Here is a 15840-nt window from a genome sequence, read left to right on the forward strand (position 1 = left end):
CACGCATCATGCTGGTTAATGTTATAGCGCACGCTGCATGCAAACAACATCACACACACATTTCAGGATCCACAACTAGCTGGAGAATTCAGGTATTTGAAATGTAAAAAAATCATTTTTTGCCAATCCAGCTACCCATAAAAATACAGTACTTTAATTAGTGCCAATCAGTAAAAACTGATTTTAAAGATCTCTAAATATAGTATACTAGATTGGGGAATATAAATACATTTCTGTCTCTCAGAAGAATGTTGTTTTAGGCCATGGACAATGGCACGGGAAGAGAAAGAAGAAAGGTCAGAAAGACTTGCATTTATATAGTATCTTTCATGACCACCGGACGTCTCCAAGCGCTTCACAGCCAATGAAGTACTTTTGTAGTGTAGTCACTGTTGTAATGTAGGAAACGCGGCAGCCAATTTGCGCACAGCAAGCACTCACAAACAGCAATGTGATAATGACCAGATAATCTGTTTTTGTGATAGTAATTGAGGGATAAATATTGGCCAGGACACCAGGGATAACTTCCCTGCTCTTCTTTGAAATAGTGCCATGTGATCTTTTACGAGCACCCGAGAGAGCAGATGAAGCCAGGCTGACTTGGAAATATATTGCTGTTCCTTCATTGTCGCTGGGTCAAAATCCTGGAACTCCCTCCCCAAAAGCACTGTGGGAGTACCTTCACCACACGGACTGCAGCAATTCAAGAAGGGAGCTCACAACCACCTTCTCAAGATCAATTAGAGATGGGCATTAAATGCTGGCCTTGCCAGCAACGCGCACATCCCGTGAATGAATAAAAAATACATATTTTTGAAAAGAATTAATAATCATAATATTAGCTTATTACCTGGGGGTCTATTCTGCACTAATCTATAGGGGAAATAAATTGTTGTAATATCTTCCTTTGCTTAAAGCTGTCTAAACAATCTGCTTACATTCATATTATCCATGTCTTTTAAATAGCTGAATCACATCCATTCTTAATTATCACTTACCAAACAAAGCCAAATTCAGCTCTGAGTTTTCCTTCATAACAGAGCCAGTCCCAGAATCATCGACACCGATTTTAATGGGGTGGGAGGGGGTTGTCATTAAAATGACAGGAGTCACTTACCCCTCCCATCCCCGCTTCTTTCCCGCCATGTCCTGATATTAACCAGTTGTTTTGAGCAGGTGATCAGGACACCCGCAGGAAGGAAGTGGAGACCTACTTTAAATATGTATATCTGTAATTTCAATCTGAGGCCTGAGCAGGGGTTGGGGGAGGAATGAGATGTGGTGGGGTAGGGCCGGCTCCCCATCAGGGAAACCTATCGGGGGCTAGATCCAGGGCCAGAAGAAGCACACAAGGCAAGTTTTAAAGTTATATATTAGAGGTTTCCTTTTGGACCAGGCAAGTCAGGCGTGCTCCTCCAGCCTTAGCCCTCTCGATCACTACCAGTTTCTTCCCCCCGCCACCCCACTTCGCCCCACACTGCTTCGAGTATTGGGAAAATACTGAGCGGTGTATAGATTTAGACATGTACACTTTGACTTGCTATCTTTCCAATGAGATACAATAGACACAACAACTAGCAGCAATACAAATTAAGTCTTAGTGTACATATCTAAATGTATATATACCATTCAGTATTTTCCCCAATACTCATAATAAACCCACTCACAATGTGTATGCAGAACTTGCCACATGCCCATCCAACAACAATTTGTATTTATATAGCACCTTTAACATAGTGAAATGTCCCAAGACTCTTCACAGGAGTATTAGGCGATAAAAATTTGACACCGAGCAGTATAAGCAGAAGTTAACGCAGATGACAAAGAGGTATGTTTTAAGGAGCGTCTTAAAGGAGGAAAGAGAGATAGAGAGGGGAAGAGATTTAGACAGGAAGTTCCAGAGCTTGGGGCCTAGGCAACAGAAGGCATAGCCACCAATGGTTGAGCGATTACAATCAGGGATGCTCAGGAGGGCAGAATTAGAGGAACGTAGACATTTCGGGGGGTTGTCGGGCTGGAGGAGATTACAGGGATAGGGAGGGGCGAGGCTATGGAGGGATTTGAAAATAAGGAGGAGAATTTTGAAATCGAAGCATTGCTTAACCAGAAGCCAGGGGTGATGGGTGAGCGGGACATGGGCAACTGAGTTTAGGATCACCTCTAGTTTACATAGGGTAGAATGTGGGAGGCCAGCTAGGAGTACATTGGAACAGTAAAGTTTAGAGGTAACAAAGGCATGGATGAGGGCTTCAGCAGCGAATGAGCTGAGGCAAGGGCGGAGACGGGCGATGTTACGGAGGTGGAAATAGGCGGTCATAGTTATGCTGCGGATGTGTGGTCGAAAGCTCATTTCAGGGTCAAATATGGTTCAGTCTCAAACAGGAAATGGGGAGAGGGATGGAGTCAGTGTCTTGGGCATGGAGTTTGTGGCGGGGACCGAAAACAATGGCTTCGGTCTTCCCAATATTCAATTGGAGAAAATTTCTGCTCATTCAGAACTGGATGTTGGACAAGCAGTCTGCCAATTTAGAGACTGTGGCGGGGTTGAGAGAAGTGATAGTGAGGTAGAGCTGGGTGTCATCAGCGTACATGTGGAAACTGACGCTGTGTTTCCGGATGATGTTGCCAAGGGGCAACATGTAGATGAGAAATAGGAGGGGGCCCAATCCATAGCGGTTATGCTTTTTAGAAGAGACTGTAATTAAAATCCTACAATTTCCAAAGGCAATAGTGTAAGATTCAACAGGTTGTGTGTGGTTAGGAAGCGGAGATCTAATTAAAGATTGGGAAACTTTTAAAAGCCAACAAAGAATGACTAAAAAAATGATTAAGAAAGGGAAGATAGACTTTGAAAGTAAACTAGCACGAAATATAAAAACAGATAGCAAGAGTTTATATAGCTATATAAAAAGGAAAAGAGTGGCTAAAGTAAATGTTGGTCCCTTAGAGGACAAGACCAGGGAATTAGTAATGGGGAACATGGAGGTGGCAGAAATTCTGAACAAATATTTTGTATCAGTCTTTACTAGAGGATACTAACGATATCCCAACAGTGGATAGTCATGGGGCTATGGGGGTGGGGGGAAAGAGAGGAACTTAACACAATCACAATCACTAAGGAGGTGGTACTCAGTAAAATAATGGGATTAAAGGTGGATAAATCCCCTGGACCCGATGGCTTGTATCCTCGGGTCTTAAGAGAAGTAGCGGCAGGGATTGTGGATGCATTGGTTGTAATTTACCAAAATTCCCTGGATTCTGGGGAGGTCCCAGCAGATTGGAAAACTGCAAATGTAACGCCCCTATTTAAAAAAGGAGGCAGACAAAAAGCAGGAAACTATAGACCAGTTAGCCTAACATCTGTGGTTGGGAAAATGTTGGAGTCCATTATTAAAGAAGCAGTAGCAGGACATTTGGATAAGCAAAATTCGGTCAGGCAGAGTCAGCATGGATTTATGAAGGGGAAGTCATGTTTGACAAATTTGCTGAAGTTCTTTGAGGATGTAACAAACAAGGTGGATGAAGGGGAACCAGTGGATGTGGTGTATTTGGACTTCTAGAAGGCATTTGACAAGGTGTCACATAAAAGGTTACTGCACAAGATAAAAGTTCACAGGGTTGGAGGTAATATATTAGCATGGATAGAGGATTGGCTAGCTAACAGAAAACATAAATAAATGGTTCATTCTTGGGTTGGCAATCAATAACTAGTAGGGTGCTGCAGGCATCAGTACTGGGACCCCAACTATTTACAATCTATATTAACGACTCGGAAGATAGGACCAAGTGTAACGTAGCCAAGTTTGCTGACGATACAAAGATGGGAGGAAAAGCAATGTGTGAGGACACAAAAACATCTACAAAAGGACATAGACAGGCTAAGTGAGTGGGCAAAAATTTAGTAGATGGAGTATAATGTTGAAAGTGTGAGGTGATGCACTTTGGCAGAAAAAAATCAAAGAGCAAGTTCTTATTTAAATGGAGAAAAATTGCAAAGTGCTGCAGTACAGCGGGACCCGGGGTTACTTGTGCATGAAACACAAAAGGTTAGTATGCAGGTACAGCAAGTGATCAGGAAGACCAATGGAATCTTGGCCTTTATTGCAAAGGGGATGGAGTATAAAAGCAGGGAAGTCTTGCTACAGTTATACAGGGTATTGGTGAGGCCATACTTGGAATACTGCGTACAGTTTTGGTTTCCATATATACTTGCTTTGGAGGCAGTTCAGAGAAGGTTTACTAGGTTGATTCTGGAGATGAGGGGGTTGACTTATGAGGAAAGGTTGAGTAGGTTGGGCCTCTACTCATTGGAATTCAGAAGAATGAGAGGTGATCTTATCGAAACGTATAAGATTATGAGGGGGCTTGACAAGGTGGATGCAGAGAGGATGTTGCCACTGATGGGGGAGACTAGAATTAGAAGGCATAATCTTAGAAAAAGGGGCCGCCCATTTAAAACTGAGTTGGAGGAGGAATTTCTTCTCTCAGAGGGTTGTAAATCTGTGGAATTCGCTGCCTCAGAGAACTGCGGAAGCTGAGATGTTGAATAAATTTAAGACAGAGATAGACAGTTTCTTAACCGATAAGAGAATAAGGGGTTATGGAGAGTGGGCAGGGAAGCGGACCAGAGTCCATAATCGGATCAGCCATGATCATATTAAATGGCGGAGCAGCGTCAAGGAGCCGTATGGCCTACTCCTGCTCCTATTTCTTATGTTCGTAATCAAAATCACAAAGTAATTAGCTTGTCGTTTTGAATTGCACCACTATCTCTCATTATTCCATTACTGCATAGCTCAAGACAAACCATTTTTACTTTTATTAGATTATATAAATGTACTTATTCTATTTATGTTGAATGACAGTGACAATGCCACTTTCCATTCTACCCTTTCACATTGATAATGTATCTTAAAATTTGTATCTTCAACTGAAAAAGGACTACCAAGGTAACTCAATGGGTAAAAATACTCTGGCATGGTATTGAACCATACACATCAACAGTGTCCGGATTTGGGCCTTAGTTTGTTCGGAGGTAAATTGCATTTGATGAATGCTAAAATTGTCCTCAGGAACCACAAGCTAGGGAATGGAAAAATAAAGCAGCTTTCCGTTTCTGATCATTATCCTGTAATTTCTGCTCGAAAGTGACTATTGGGGAATGTTGTATAAGTTTCGGTTTTGCTGTGATGCTCTGTATAAATGATTGTGTACCTGGCATCACACCCTGGCTGGTTGTCCAAGTCCAACCAACTTAAGACATTTCGTTTGACACCGATTGCTTATGAATAATGAATAGGTTTCCTTTCAAACCAGCCTTTTTGTTTTTGAATAAACAATGGGCTTGTAACCGTAAAATTATTTCCCAAAAGACCTTTGGAAAGGATCTTTTTTTAAAAACGTAACATGAACATTAAAAAGCGAACCCACTCTCCCGAAAGACTCGGTTCAGTTATCCCTGAGCTCTCCACTCACACCGGTCAAATATGTCAACAGGGAAAGTCTTTTCCAGCAGCACAGCCTCCCTACCTCCAGATAATTTCGGTATTCTCCCCACTTTATTGGTGACCTCTGCTGTCAGGGTTCCGAAATCCTGCTCGTAGACCTCGAAATCCGAGGACATTTTCCTTGTGATTGAAGGTAAAAAAGTGTTTAAAGTGCAGCAGCAACCGCTTCTTCCGCCTGCGTCAGGGAGCCCCCGGTAAAATGGTCCCTCCCACCCGCGCACCGCAAAAACAAGATCGCTTCCCGGAGCTTTATTTATATAAGCAACTTTATTTAATCATTGTAAACGCTTCGGGGACTGAAAGACGCGAGAAATGTTTTGATGGGAGTGTTTTAAAAAAAAAGACGACTATCCGATAGTTTGCATTATTATTAATAATAACATGGCAAGATAGGGAGGAGGGAGATGTGGGTGGCACAAGCGGAAGTGACGCCCTCAAAAGGGGGGGGGGTTGGGTTAAGTTGAAGGGAGAGCGGCGGTTGGTGTGTGTAAAAAAAACACTCGCAAATAATTTAAACTTTCCCCTCTCTGTCCGAGTGAGGAGGAGGCGTGGAGCCAACTCGCTCTGTACAGTCTGCGCCTTGCTTTCCAACCGCTCCGGCTGCAGCCCCGCCAGGTCCTCCCTCCGGCCCGGCCGGCCGTCCATCCATCACGCTCATGCTGCAGCCCGGTCCCAGTCCCCGTCCTCGTCCGATCATGTCTCACCCCCAACAACAGCTCCTGTCCTTTCCCAATTCTGTCTAAAGGCACAGGATATATACTCTTCCGGGGCGTGAGTGTAGCGAGGCGGAAGAAGGAAGTTGCGGTTTGCAGCGCCTGGATGTGCATGGTCGCCGAGCCGCGTCTCGCACAGCCTCTGGCACTTGAAGCCGGGCGACATTTGGTCTCAGCCCCACTTACAGATGCGCCCAGCCAAACGCTGGAGTTGTTCCTCTCCCAGCTGCGTTTTCTCCCCCACATCTACGTGCGTAAGTTTGGAAATAATTTACAGCATCAAGAGCCTGATTTTTTTTGAGTTAAGTGCCATTTTTTAAAAATCGCTAATTAGTTTATTTCCACGTGAAAACACTAAACGTAAGTTTTAACTCACTTTTTTTTTGTATTCCTGCAGGATGGATTTTGACAATCCAGTGGGGACCACCGCATGACAAACTATAAACCCAGATACGGAAGTACTGCCGCTAAAATAATACCGCGATGAATTTGCTGGAGGTGAAAATTGTAGTGGACGGAATTTGTTCGAAAATCTGTCTCTTTGCCAATCAAAATTGGCCCGATTTATTCTGAACCCAAGAATTATTCATTGACTGCCTCCCAACTCAGTTAGGAGTATCGCCTGCGTTATGTTATTTGCTGCATGTTAACTGAAGAGTATCACTGCCTTCAATCAAACGCAATGTGTTCATTTATCAGATTTGAAAATCTTCATGAACTGAAAAGAATTTGTCACTGGGGGCCAATTATAGCCCTATCCGTGATTACAGTGTGTTCTACAATGGCTATCATAGACTCGGTACTTTGGTATTGGCCTCTGGATACTCTAGGTGGAAGCATAAATTTCATTATGTTGATAAACTGGACGGTTCTTATACTTTACAACTACTTTAATGCAATGTTTGTTGGCCCTGGCTATGTCCCGATTGGATGGAAGCCGGTAAGAAGAATGAATCTGCTCTCTTCAAACGTGGAAAGTAAAAGATTGGTTCAATTTACCATGGCTATTTAGATCTTACTGTAATGGATCATAAACGAATAACATATAATATTTATATATCAGAAGTAATTCTAGCTCTTTTGGTATGTGTTGGTAGTATAGAGAGTAAAGACCAGGATTCTTTGAGCATGCATTTTGATTATGAAATCAGTGGTACTGTATGCCTATTTGTACACAAGTGCAATTTCTCTCAGCCTTTTTGTGCTCCCAGCAGTCACCAGAGCTTAATGCATTAGCTATCTGATCTTGTTGCAGTTGGCTCTGAGCATCTGGTGGATATACTTTAATAGTATACCATGGCATAAAGCAATGGCCACCTTGGTAATGGAGCATCTGCTGAAAAATGATATTACTAACATTATATCTAGTCTAAACATGTCTGAGTGAAGGATTAGTGAGCTCCACTGAATCTTTTATTCTTGCTACACCAATCCCCCCACCCCAGCCCTTTGATTTTTTTTTCCTGTTGAGGCCAACTGCTCACAAATCACAGGAAATCATTTATCTAGCAATGAGCAGCTTCTGATGCTGTTGAAAAGCAGGTCTTCGAGAGCAGAAGAGTGACAGCCCTGCTGAAAGATTTGTAACACAGCCTCCCAATTAAGGTGTTGTGTCACAGCTGAGACTGGCATGTTGGCACGTGTACATACTGTGCAGCTCAGTCTCCCTAGTGCTCAGCTCCGTGTCTCGGGTTGAACAGAGTTTTCCCAAAACAAGTGACTATTATACAGCAAACCACAGTAGCATTTGACAGATTGCGAAGAGGCCATCTGCCCTCAACTGTGCATAGGTGGAGAGACCAAAGAAAAGGGGAAAGATCGAAAATACCATAAGAAAGAATTTCACCCTAAAAATAGAGATATGTAGCACGAGTTCATATAATTATACACTGAAGTTTTTCAAAATATAAAGAGATTTGAAAACACACTTTTTACACACCACCACCCTACAAAACATAGTTTTAAAAAAGGTGGGTTTAAATTGACTTGTTTGAAAATAATTCCAATGACTAACTGTGAACATGGAAAATAATATTCCGTGTACCACTTCTGTCTTCCTAGCTCTGGGAATTGTAGGATTAATATTGCTGCATTTCACCTGTCACAATGCATTTCATATTCTCAGTTGCAGTAACCAGAAGCTTTAGAAGGGGCTGCTAACATAACTGCTGAATATGCTGTATATTTGTATGCCCTACTTTGAAACCACAGCTCTATCACCTAAAAATAAGTCTTCTAGTGATGCAGGGAATTAATATCCCAGGAAACTGGTGAACACACAGTAAATATACCTCATTCATTCTTTTTTCCTTTGTTATCAACACAATTTTTTCTTATGCAATCAACTGAAATACAAGGATGATTATTATAATTATCAACTTGTTCTGTTCAAGGAAAACCCTCAAGATACAATGTATCTGCAGGACTGCAGAATCTGTCACGGTTACAAGGCGCCCCGCTCCCATCATTGCCGTAAATGTAACAGGTATGGCTGGACCTTTTCACATAGGAAAGCACAACTGTGTCATTAAAATTTTGTACAGCATTGCAGTATTTTGAAAATAAAGAGCTAGCAGGAGAGCTATTTCAACCCTTGTGCTGATTCCATTTCCACTGCTGCTTGAATTTCTCTTAACTTTTTTAAAGTTGTTTAGGTTGAAAATTAAGCTAATCATGTAATATAAGATTTGTTTATGCAGTTGATAAACACAAAATTATACGTCAAAACAGATGATACTTCATAACTCCCATGATGCCACCTCAAGTTTTATAAGGTGTGATGTATTCAAACTAATATAAATGTAAAAAGAAATAAAAGTTGCAAATATTGGCAATCTGAAATGAAGACAGACAAGTACAGAACAGATCAGCATCTGGAAAGATAAAGAACAGGTTAATGTTTTAAGTGTAGACTATTTGTCCGAAACAATAGCTTGTCTGTTTAGATGCTGACCTACCTCCTGTGTATTTGCAGCTATTCAGACTAACAGTTTTATGAGTTTTGCTCCTTCCCCAATTTAATCGAATCCGATTATATATTGCAAGATGAAAAATCCAAAGAACAGAATTGTGGTAACAATTGTTAAACCCACTATAATTTCCATGAATTTTTAGAACAGTTTCAACAATTTAATCTAGATATCTTTTTTAAATAGTTTAGAAATCTGAAAATTACAGTGAGTTCCAAGACTTGTTGATACATTGAATACTTAGTATCATATTGCAGTTCATTATTATGTGGCATTTTTAAAGAACAATATAGCCACATTAAAACATTTAAAGGCATTCTCTAAAACATTCCTTTTTTATTTTTCGTGTAGTTGGTCCTTTTCTTCTCTTTCCTCTAACACCCATCCCATTTTTGTTCTTCATGCTTGAATTCTGTTCTGGCGAGATTTTGCGGCTGTCCAGGAAAGGCTTGCTTGTGAATTGCCTAACTGTACTTTCTGCCATGAAGGGAACATTTCCCCAGTACTAAACTTATTTTTTAATAACTAATAACCTATTTCTTTCCCAAAGTATATCTCACCAAGTGAAAATTAAAGAAATGTTTTGCTGTAGTTTTTGGAAGAGTAATGACGGTAACTTAGTATTGAGTATGTCAGCGTGTAGAAACAAAAAGAGCATTCGACTTGCCAGCTGTTGTCGGTTCAGTTTTGAATCAGTTAAGTCAATATTTAGTGTCCTTTATTCTATAAATCAAATAATTTAAAGTCAGCGGAGTAGAAATTCAACTTGGGTGGTAATGCAAAACGTGCCATATCTCATCAGCTACCCATTTTATGCACGGCCCGATATTCAGTTTGATTGAAGTCGAGGATCCTTGCTGAGACCGCTGTTGTTCGCAATTTATATCAACAATTTAGACTTTGGAATCAAAATCACAATTTCTAAATTTGTGGATAACACAAGAATGTCAATACTGAGGGGGACTGCAACAAATTACAAGAAGACATTAATAAACTTGCAGAACGGGCATATAATTGGCAAATTAAATTCAACACAGACAACTGTGAAGTACTACATTTTGGTAAGAAAAATAAGGAAGTTACATATAAATTAAAAATCTAAATGAGGTAGAGGAGCAAAGGGATCTGGGAGTACAAATACACTAATCACTAAAAGTTGCAACGCAGGTTAATAAGGCCATACCAAGCACCGCGGTTTATTTTTAGAGGGATAGAATTGAAGAGTAGAGAAGTTATGCTGAACTTGTATAGAACCTTGGTTAGACCACACTTGGATTACTGTGTACAATTCTGGTTGCCATATAAAAAGGATATGGAGGCACTGGAGGGGGTGCAGAAAGGGTTTACAAGAATGAACAGGCTGGGGGTCTATTCTCTTGAAAAGAGAAGGCTGAGGGGTGACCGAATTGAAGTCTTCAAAATTATGAAAGGTTTTGATAGAGTAGATACAGAGAGAGTGTTTCTACTTATGGGGAAGAGCATAACTAGAGGCTATCAATATAAAATAGTCACCAAGAAATGAAATAGGGAATTCAGAAGAAATTTCTTTACCCAGAGAGTGGTGAGAATGTGGAACTCGCGGCCTCAAGGAGTGGTTGAGGAAAATAGTATAAATGCATTTAAGGGGAGGCTAGAAAAGCATGTGAGGGAGAAGGGAATAGAGGGTTATGTTGATAGTTAGATGAGGAAGGATGGGAGGAGGCTTGAGTGGAGTATAAATGCCACCATGGATTAGTTGGGGTGAATGGCCTGTTTCTTTGCTGTATATTCTATGTAATTATCTGAAATTGGGCTTCTGGCCTCATTTTGATAACAGAAGTGAGCTGCCAGAGCCTGCTGTGCCTCCAGAAGCAGGTACTTGTGTGAAGACAATATTTTTCTTCATAAGGGCTATGTGGTAGTAGATAGCTATATCTGTAACCTCCACCAGCACGATAAACCCTACTCATCCTCTCTGCCCTTCTGGGCCTTTTGTTCATTCTCTTGCCCCCCTGGCCTTTGGCAGCGATATCTTCAGCTGCTTCAGTCCCAGTTTCTGGAATTTCCTCCCTAAACCCCTCTGCCTCTCCACCCTCCATCCTCTTTTCAGACCATCCTTAAATCTCCTCTCTGCCTAGCTTTGGTAACTTCTCCTCTGGAACAGTATCCATATTTTCCTTCCACCTTGGGACATTCTTCTATGTTGAATGAGTTACTTAAATTGCTTCAAGTACTGTTAGAAGTGGGTACACGTGTATCTTACTAATCCCTGGCTAAAGACCGCCCTAAAGTGGAGGAAGAGCATCCGAGAGGACGTTGAGCACCTTGAGTCTCGTCGCTGAGAGCATGCAAAAATCAAGCGCAGACAGTGGAAGGAGCGTGCGGCAAACCAGACTCCCCACCTACCCTTTCCTTCAACCACTGTCTGTCCCACCTGTGACACAGATTGTAATTCTTGTATTGGACTGTACAGTCACCTGAGAACTCACTTTTAGAGTGGAAGCCAGTCTTTCTCGATTTCGAGGGACTGCCTATGATGATGACTATGGAAAGTGACCTGGTTCTGTAAGAATAATGTGTATTCATGTGTTTAAGTGCATTGAGTGTGCAATAAATGTAAAATGGCACTATTGGTCAGATGTGCCATGCAATTCAAACCAACTGGCATGCCACAGGTCTAGTGACTCAGACACTGTTAACTATTATTCTTAAACAATCACAATGAACAGTGCCTTGCTATGTGTATATTTTTATAGCTAGAATTTTTTTAATCTAGTGCGGATTATCTAGTGATTTAATTACAAACAAATACAGGACTCTTCATCATTGCTTTTGGTTTATGCCTTTTTATACACCTTGTCAATATATAATTTGCCCATAATTGTTCTATATATAAAATATATATTGCTCAAATGTATTTGTCCTTTTGATTAAATCATATATAAAATGAGTCTTAGTGAATTTAGATTTATGTAAGATTTAAATACATGAGCTTATCGTAAATGTTATCATCATCATAGGCGGTCCCTCGAACGAGGATGACTTGCTTCCACGAAAGTTCACAGATGTTTCAATGAAGGACCCAATGTTCCAGTCCTGAACTTCAGGCGAGGGGGTGGAAGATGCCTGTGCGTGAATTTTTTTAACGTGTGGTGACCGTTGCACATCAGCCACACGGGCTTGACAGAGCTAGGCCTTTATCCAGTGGCAAGGATTAACCAGGATGACGAGAGACCTGCTCTGCTGCACGGACCTAGTGCGCACACATCGCAGTGTGGGCAGGTCCTTGCTGCCCTAGGCCCTCGGCTCTTCCGCCACGATGTTCCAGGGCCCGGCGCTCCAGCTCTATAGCCCCGACCTGCAGTGGTGGTCTCACACAGGTTGGGGCGGCCTACAGTGTTATATGTTATAGATGATTGCTAAATTACAACAACTTATCTTTCCTGTTCGCGCAAGTATTTTAGTTTGACAGAATTATGTTTGTGTTGTCCTAATATTTATTTCTCTGCTTCCAGGTGTGTGATGAAGATGGATCATCATTGTCCATGGATCAATAATTGTTGTGGTAATTTTAACCATGGCTACTTTACCTCATTCCTGATGTTAGCACCACTGGGTTGTATTCATGCTTCTGTGATTTTAATCATGACCATGTACACACAGCTTTATAACAGGGTAAGTAATGCATGACATTATTCCAAATAGATTTCAGGAAGGTACCACATTAATAATTGTGGTGCTTTTGACTTCTGTGGAAGTCATCTCAAATATGGTAACCAGTTTTGCACATCAAGTACCATTTGATCTCAAGAAAATTCTTATTGGAGTTGTTTGTACATTGGGATCAACTTATTTGGATATATAGTAAAACAAAGCTTTTTAAAAGTCTTGCTTTGTGGGCTTTTGTTGCAGATATCATTTGGTTGGAATTCTGTAAGGATTGACATGAGTCTGCCTCGAAGGAATCCACAGTTCATCATTCCTTTTGGAATTTACGGATTTGCCGCCTCTCTATTTGCTTTGGGTTTGGCAATTGGTACAACAATAGCTGTTGGCATGTTGTTTTTTATTCAGGTACAATTTGGAATGGAATGCTTTGAAATATCTTTTTTTCCCCTGACCGTTGTATTGTACATAGTTAAATCTTACTAAATCTTACTATTTTAAAGGTCACTTTTATTTTAGTCACACCACAACCCTGTTCATTTGATGTATAAACATCCAAGCAATGTTGCAAGTTTTCACTTGGAACATTAAGACTAGAGTCTAGGGAGCCTGGTTACATTAGTAGGACAGTTAGTTGTTTCCTACAAGGTATCAATTAATTACTATTGCAAAGACTTTACAAATGCAGAACTTTGAACTCTGCCAGGAATTGGTGCCTATTTGACAGACAGTGAGATTGTTGTATTCCAATAGACCCTCCACTAAACTTTTGAATTAATTTTTGCATGGGCATTAAAGTTCATTGTTTGTTCTGATTCCTTTATTTGTAGATGAGAGTGATTCTTAGGAATAAAACCTCCATTGAAATTTGGATAGAAGAAAAGGTAGGTTTGTATCCTCAATACATTTCTATAAATTCTCAGTTTAGAATCACAATGTTTTCATTTTGTTTTAATGTTCCTAATGATTAAAGTTTAAAAAAAAATTGGGATGTGGGTGATACAGACAAGGTACGTTTACTGCCTATCCCTAGTTGCCCTGCAAAAGTGATGGTGGTGGTGGGCCGCCTTGAATCGTTGTAGTCCCTGTGTTGGTACTCCCACAATTAGGTGTTAGGTAGGGAATTTCAACATTCTAAGCCAGCAACAATGAATGAACACTGATATATGTCCTTCGGCATGGTCTGTGACTTGAAGGTGATGGTGGTCCCACAACATTGCCACTCTTGTTTCTCTTGGTGATAGAGGTCACAGGGAGGGGAGGTGCTGTCAATTGTAGATCCTGTAGATTGTACGGGCCCAAGTTTCGAGCTGCGCCTAGAATGGCGCAGTCCAGACCTGGACGCCCGTTTTTCGCGCCACAAAGTGCGCCTAAAAAAAGCCTCCAATTCTCCAGCTCCCTGCAGGTCGTTTGCAGCTCGGCGCAGCGCAGCAAGAGCAGTAGGGGGCGGAGCCAGGTCCCTGCGCTGAAAACAGTGCCGGGACCTCTGCACATGCGCGCTACAGTGGGCACGCATGTTCAGTAGCTCCAGGCGCCCAAAACTGTGGGAGGGGCCGAAGCACGCAGCCCCTAGCCCTGGCCGAATGGCCTCACTGGGGCTGCGTGAATAAGGCTCCTCCCACGGCCAGCTCCTGCTTCCTCCCGACCCGACTCGACTCCCGCTTCCTGCCTCCGGACCGGACCCGACACCGACCCGACGCCGCGGACTGGACCCGACCCGACTCCCGCTCCCCCCCGCCCCCGGACCCGACCCGACCCCCCCGGACTGGACCCGACCCGACTCCCGCTTTCTCCCCCCGCCCCCCCCCCCCCCCCCCTGCCCCGGACTGGATCCGACCTGACCTCCCTCCCCCCACCCCCCTAACCCAACGCCACCTACCTGTAGATCTGGTGCTGGGGACATGCCCTGCCCGAAGTCTCAGGCCCGGCCCGTTCAGCCTCCCTTCGCCCCCCTTCTCCCCCTCCCCCTTCTCCTTCTCCTTCCCCCCCCTCCCCCTTCTCCCTTCTCCTCCCCCCCTTCCCCTTCTCCTCCCCCCCCACCTTCTCCTTCCCCCCCCCACCTTCTCCTTCCCCCCCCCCACCTTCTCCTTCCCCCCCCCCCACCTTCTCCTTCCCCCCCCCACCTTCTCCTTCCCCCCCCCACCTTCTCCTTCCCCCCCCCACCTTCTCCTTCCCCCCCCACCTTCTCCTTCCCCCCCCACCTTCTCCTTCCCCCCCCCACCTTCTCCTTCCCCCCCCCACCTTCTCCTTCCCCCCCCCACCTTCTCCTTCCCCCCCCCACCTTCTCCTTCCCCCCACCTTCTCCTTCCCCCCCCCACCTTCTCCTTCCCCCCCCCCACCTTCTCCTTCCCCCCCCCCACCTTCTCCTTCCCCCCCCCACCTTCTCCTTCCCCCCCCCCACCTTCTCCTTCCCCCCCCCCACCTTCTCCTTCCCCCCCCCCACCTTCTCCTTCCCCCCCCCCACCTTCTCCTTCCCCCCCCCACCTTCTCCTTCCCCCCCCCCACCTTCTCCTTCCCCCCCCCACCTTCTCCTTCCCCCCCCCCACCTTCTCCTTCCCCCCCCACCTTCTCCTTCCCCCCCCCCACCTTCTCCTTCCCCCCCCACCTTCTCCTTCCCCCCCCCCACCTTCTCCTTCCCCCCCCCCCACCTTCTCCTTCCCCCCCCCCACCTTCTCCTTCCCCCCCCCACCTTCTCCTTCCCCCCCCCACCTTCTCCTTCCCCCCCCACCTTCTCCTTCCCCCCCCCACCTTCTCCTTCCCCCCCCCACCTTCTCCTTCCCCCCCCCACCTTCTCCTTACCCCCCCCCACCTTCTCCTTACCCCCCCCCCACCTTCTCCTTCCCCCCCCCCCACCTTCTCCTTCCCCCCCCCCCACCTTCTCCTTCCCCCCCCACCTTCTCCTTCCCCCCCCACCTTCTCCTTCCCCCCCCCACCTTCTCCTTCCCCCCCCCCACCTTCTCCTTCCCCCCCCCCACCTTCTCCTTCCCCCCCCCCACCTTCTCCTTC

The 15840-nt window shown here is 44.0% G+C and overlaps 2 protein-coding genes across 11 annotated transcripts in view; one reads left to right on the forward strand and one right to left on the reverse strand.

Moving 5' to 3' along the window:
* Positions 1-5686, reverse strand: part of vti1a (vesicle transport through interaction with t-SNAREs 1A) — a 441138-nt gene extending 435452 nt beyond the window's left edge. For all 7 annotated transcript variants that reach the window (XM_070874984.1, XM_070874982.1, XM_070874987.1 and 4 more), the window contains exon 1: positions 5530-5686. In XM_070874984.1, the coding sequence (XP_070731085.1) occupies positions 5530-5623 (94 nt within the window). In that variant the 5' untranslated portion in view covers positions 5624-5686. The remainder of the gene's footprint in view (positions 1-5529) is intronic.
* A 256-nt stretch (positions 5687-5942) lies between these two features.
* The window catches only part of zdhhc6 (zinc finger DHHC-type palmitoyltransferase 6), a 44743-nt gene continuing 34845 nt past the window's right edge, over positions 5943-15840 (forward strand). Inside the window, exons 1-6 of one of the 4 annotated variants that reach the window (XM_070876650.1) lie at positions 5943-6521; positions 6618-7160; positions 8614-8705; positions 12684-12843; positions 13081-13242; positions 13665-13718. In XM_070876650.1, coding sequence (XP_070732751.1) covers positions 6864-7160; positions 8614-8705; positions 12684-12843; positions 13081-13242; positions 13665-13718 — 765 coding nt within the window. In that variant the 5' untranslated portion in view covers positions 5943-6521; positions 6618-6863. The remainder of the gene's footprint in view (positions 6522-6617; positions 7161-8613; positions 8706-12683; positions 12844-13080; positions 13243-13664; positions 13719-15840) is intronic. The other 3 variants (XM_070876651.1, XM_070876652.1, XM_070876653.1) reach the window with 3 other exon arrangements.

The sequence above is a fragment of the Pristiophorus japonicus genome, chromosome 3 (genome assembly GCF_044704955.1).
Source record: "Pristiophorus japonicus isolate sPriJap1 chromosome 3, sPriJap1.hap1, whole genome shotgun sequence".
In the NCBI taxonomy this organism is placed as follows: domain Eukaryota; kingdom Metazoa; phylum Chordata; class Chondrichthyes; family Pristiophoridae; genus Pristiophorus; species Pristiophorus japonicus.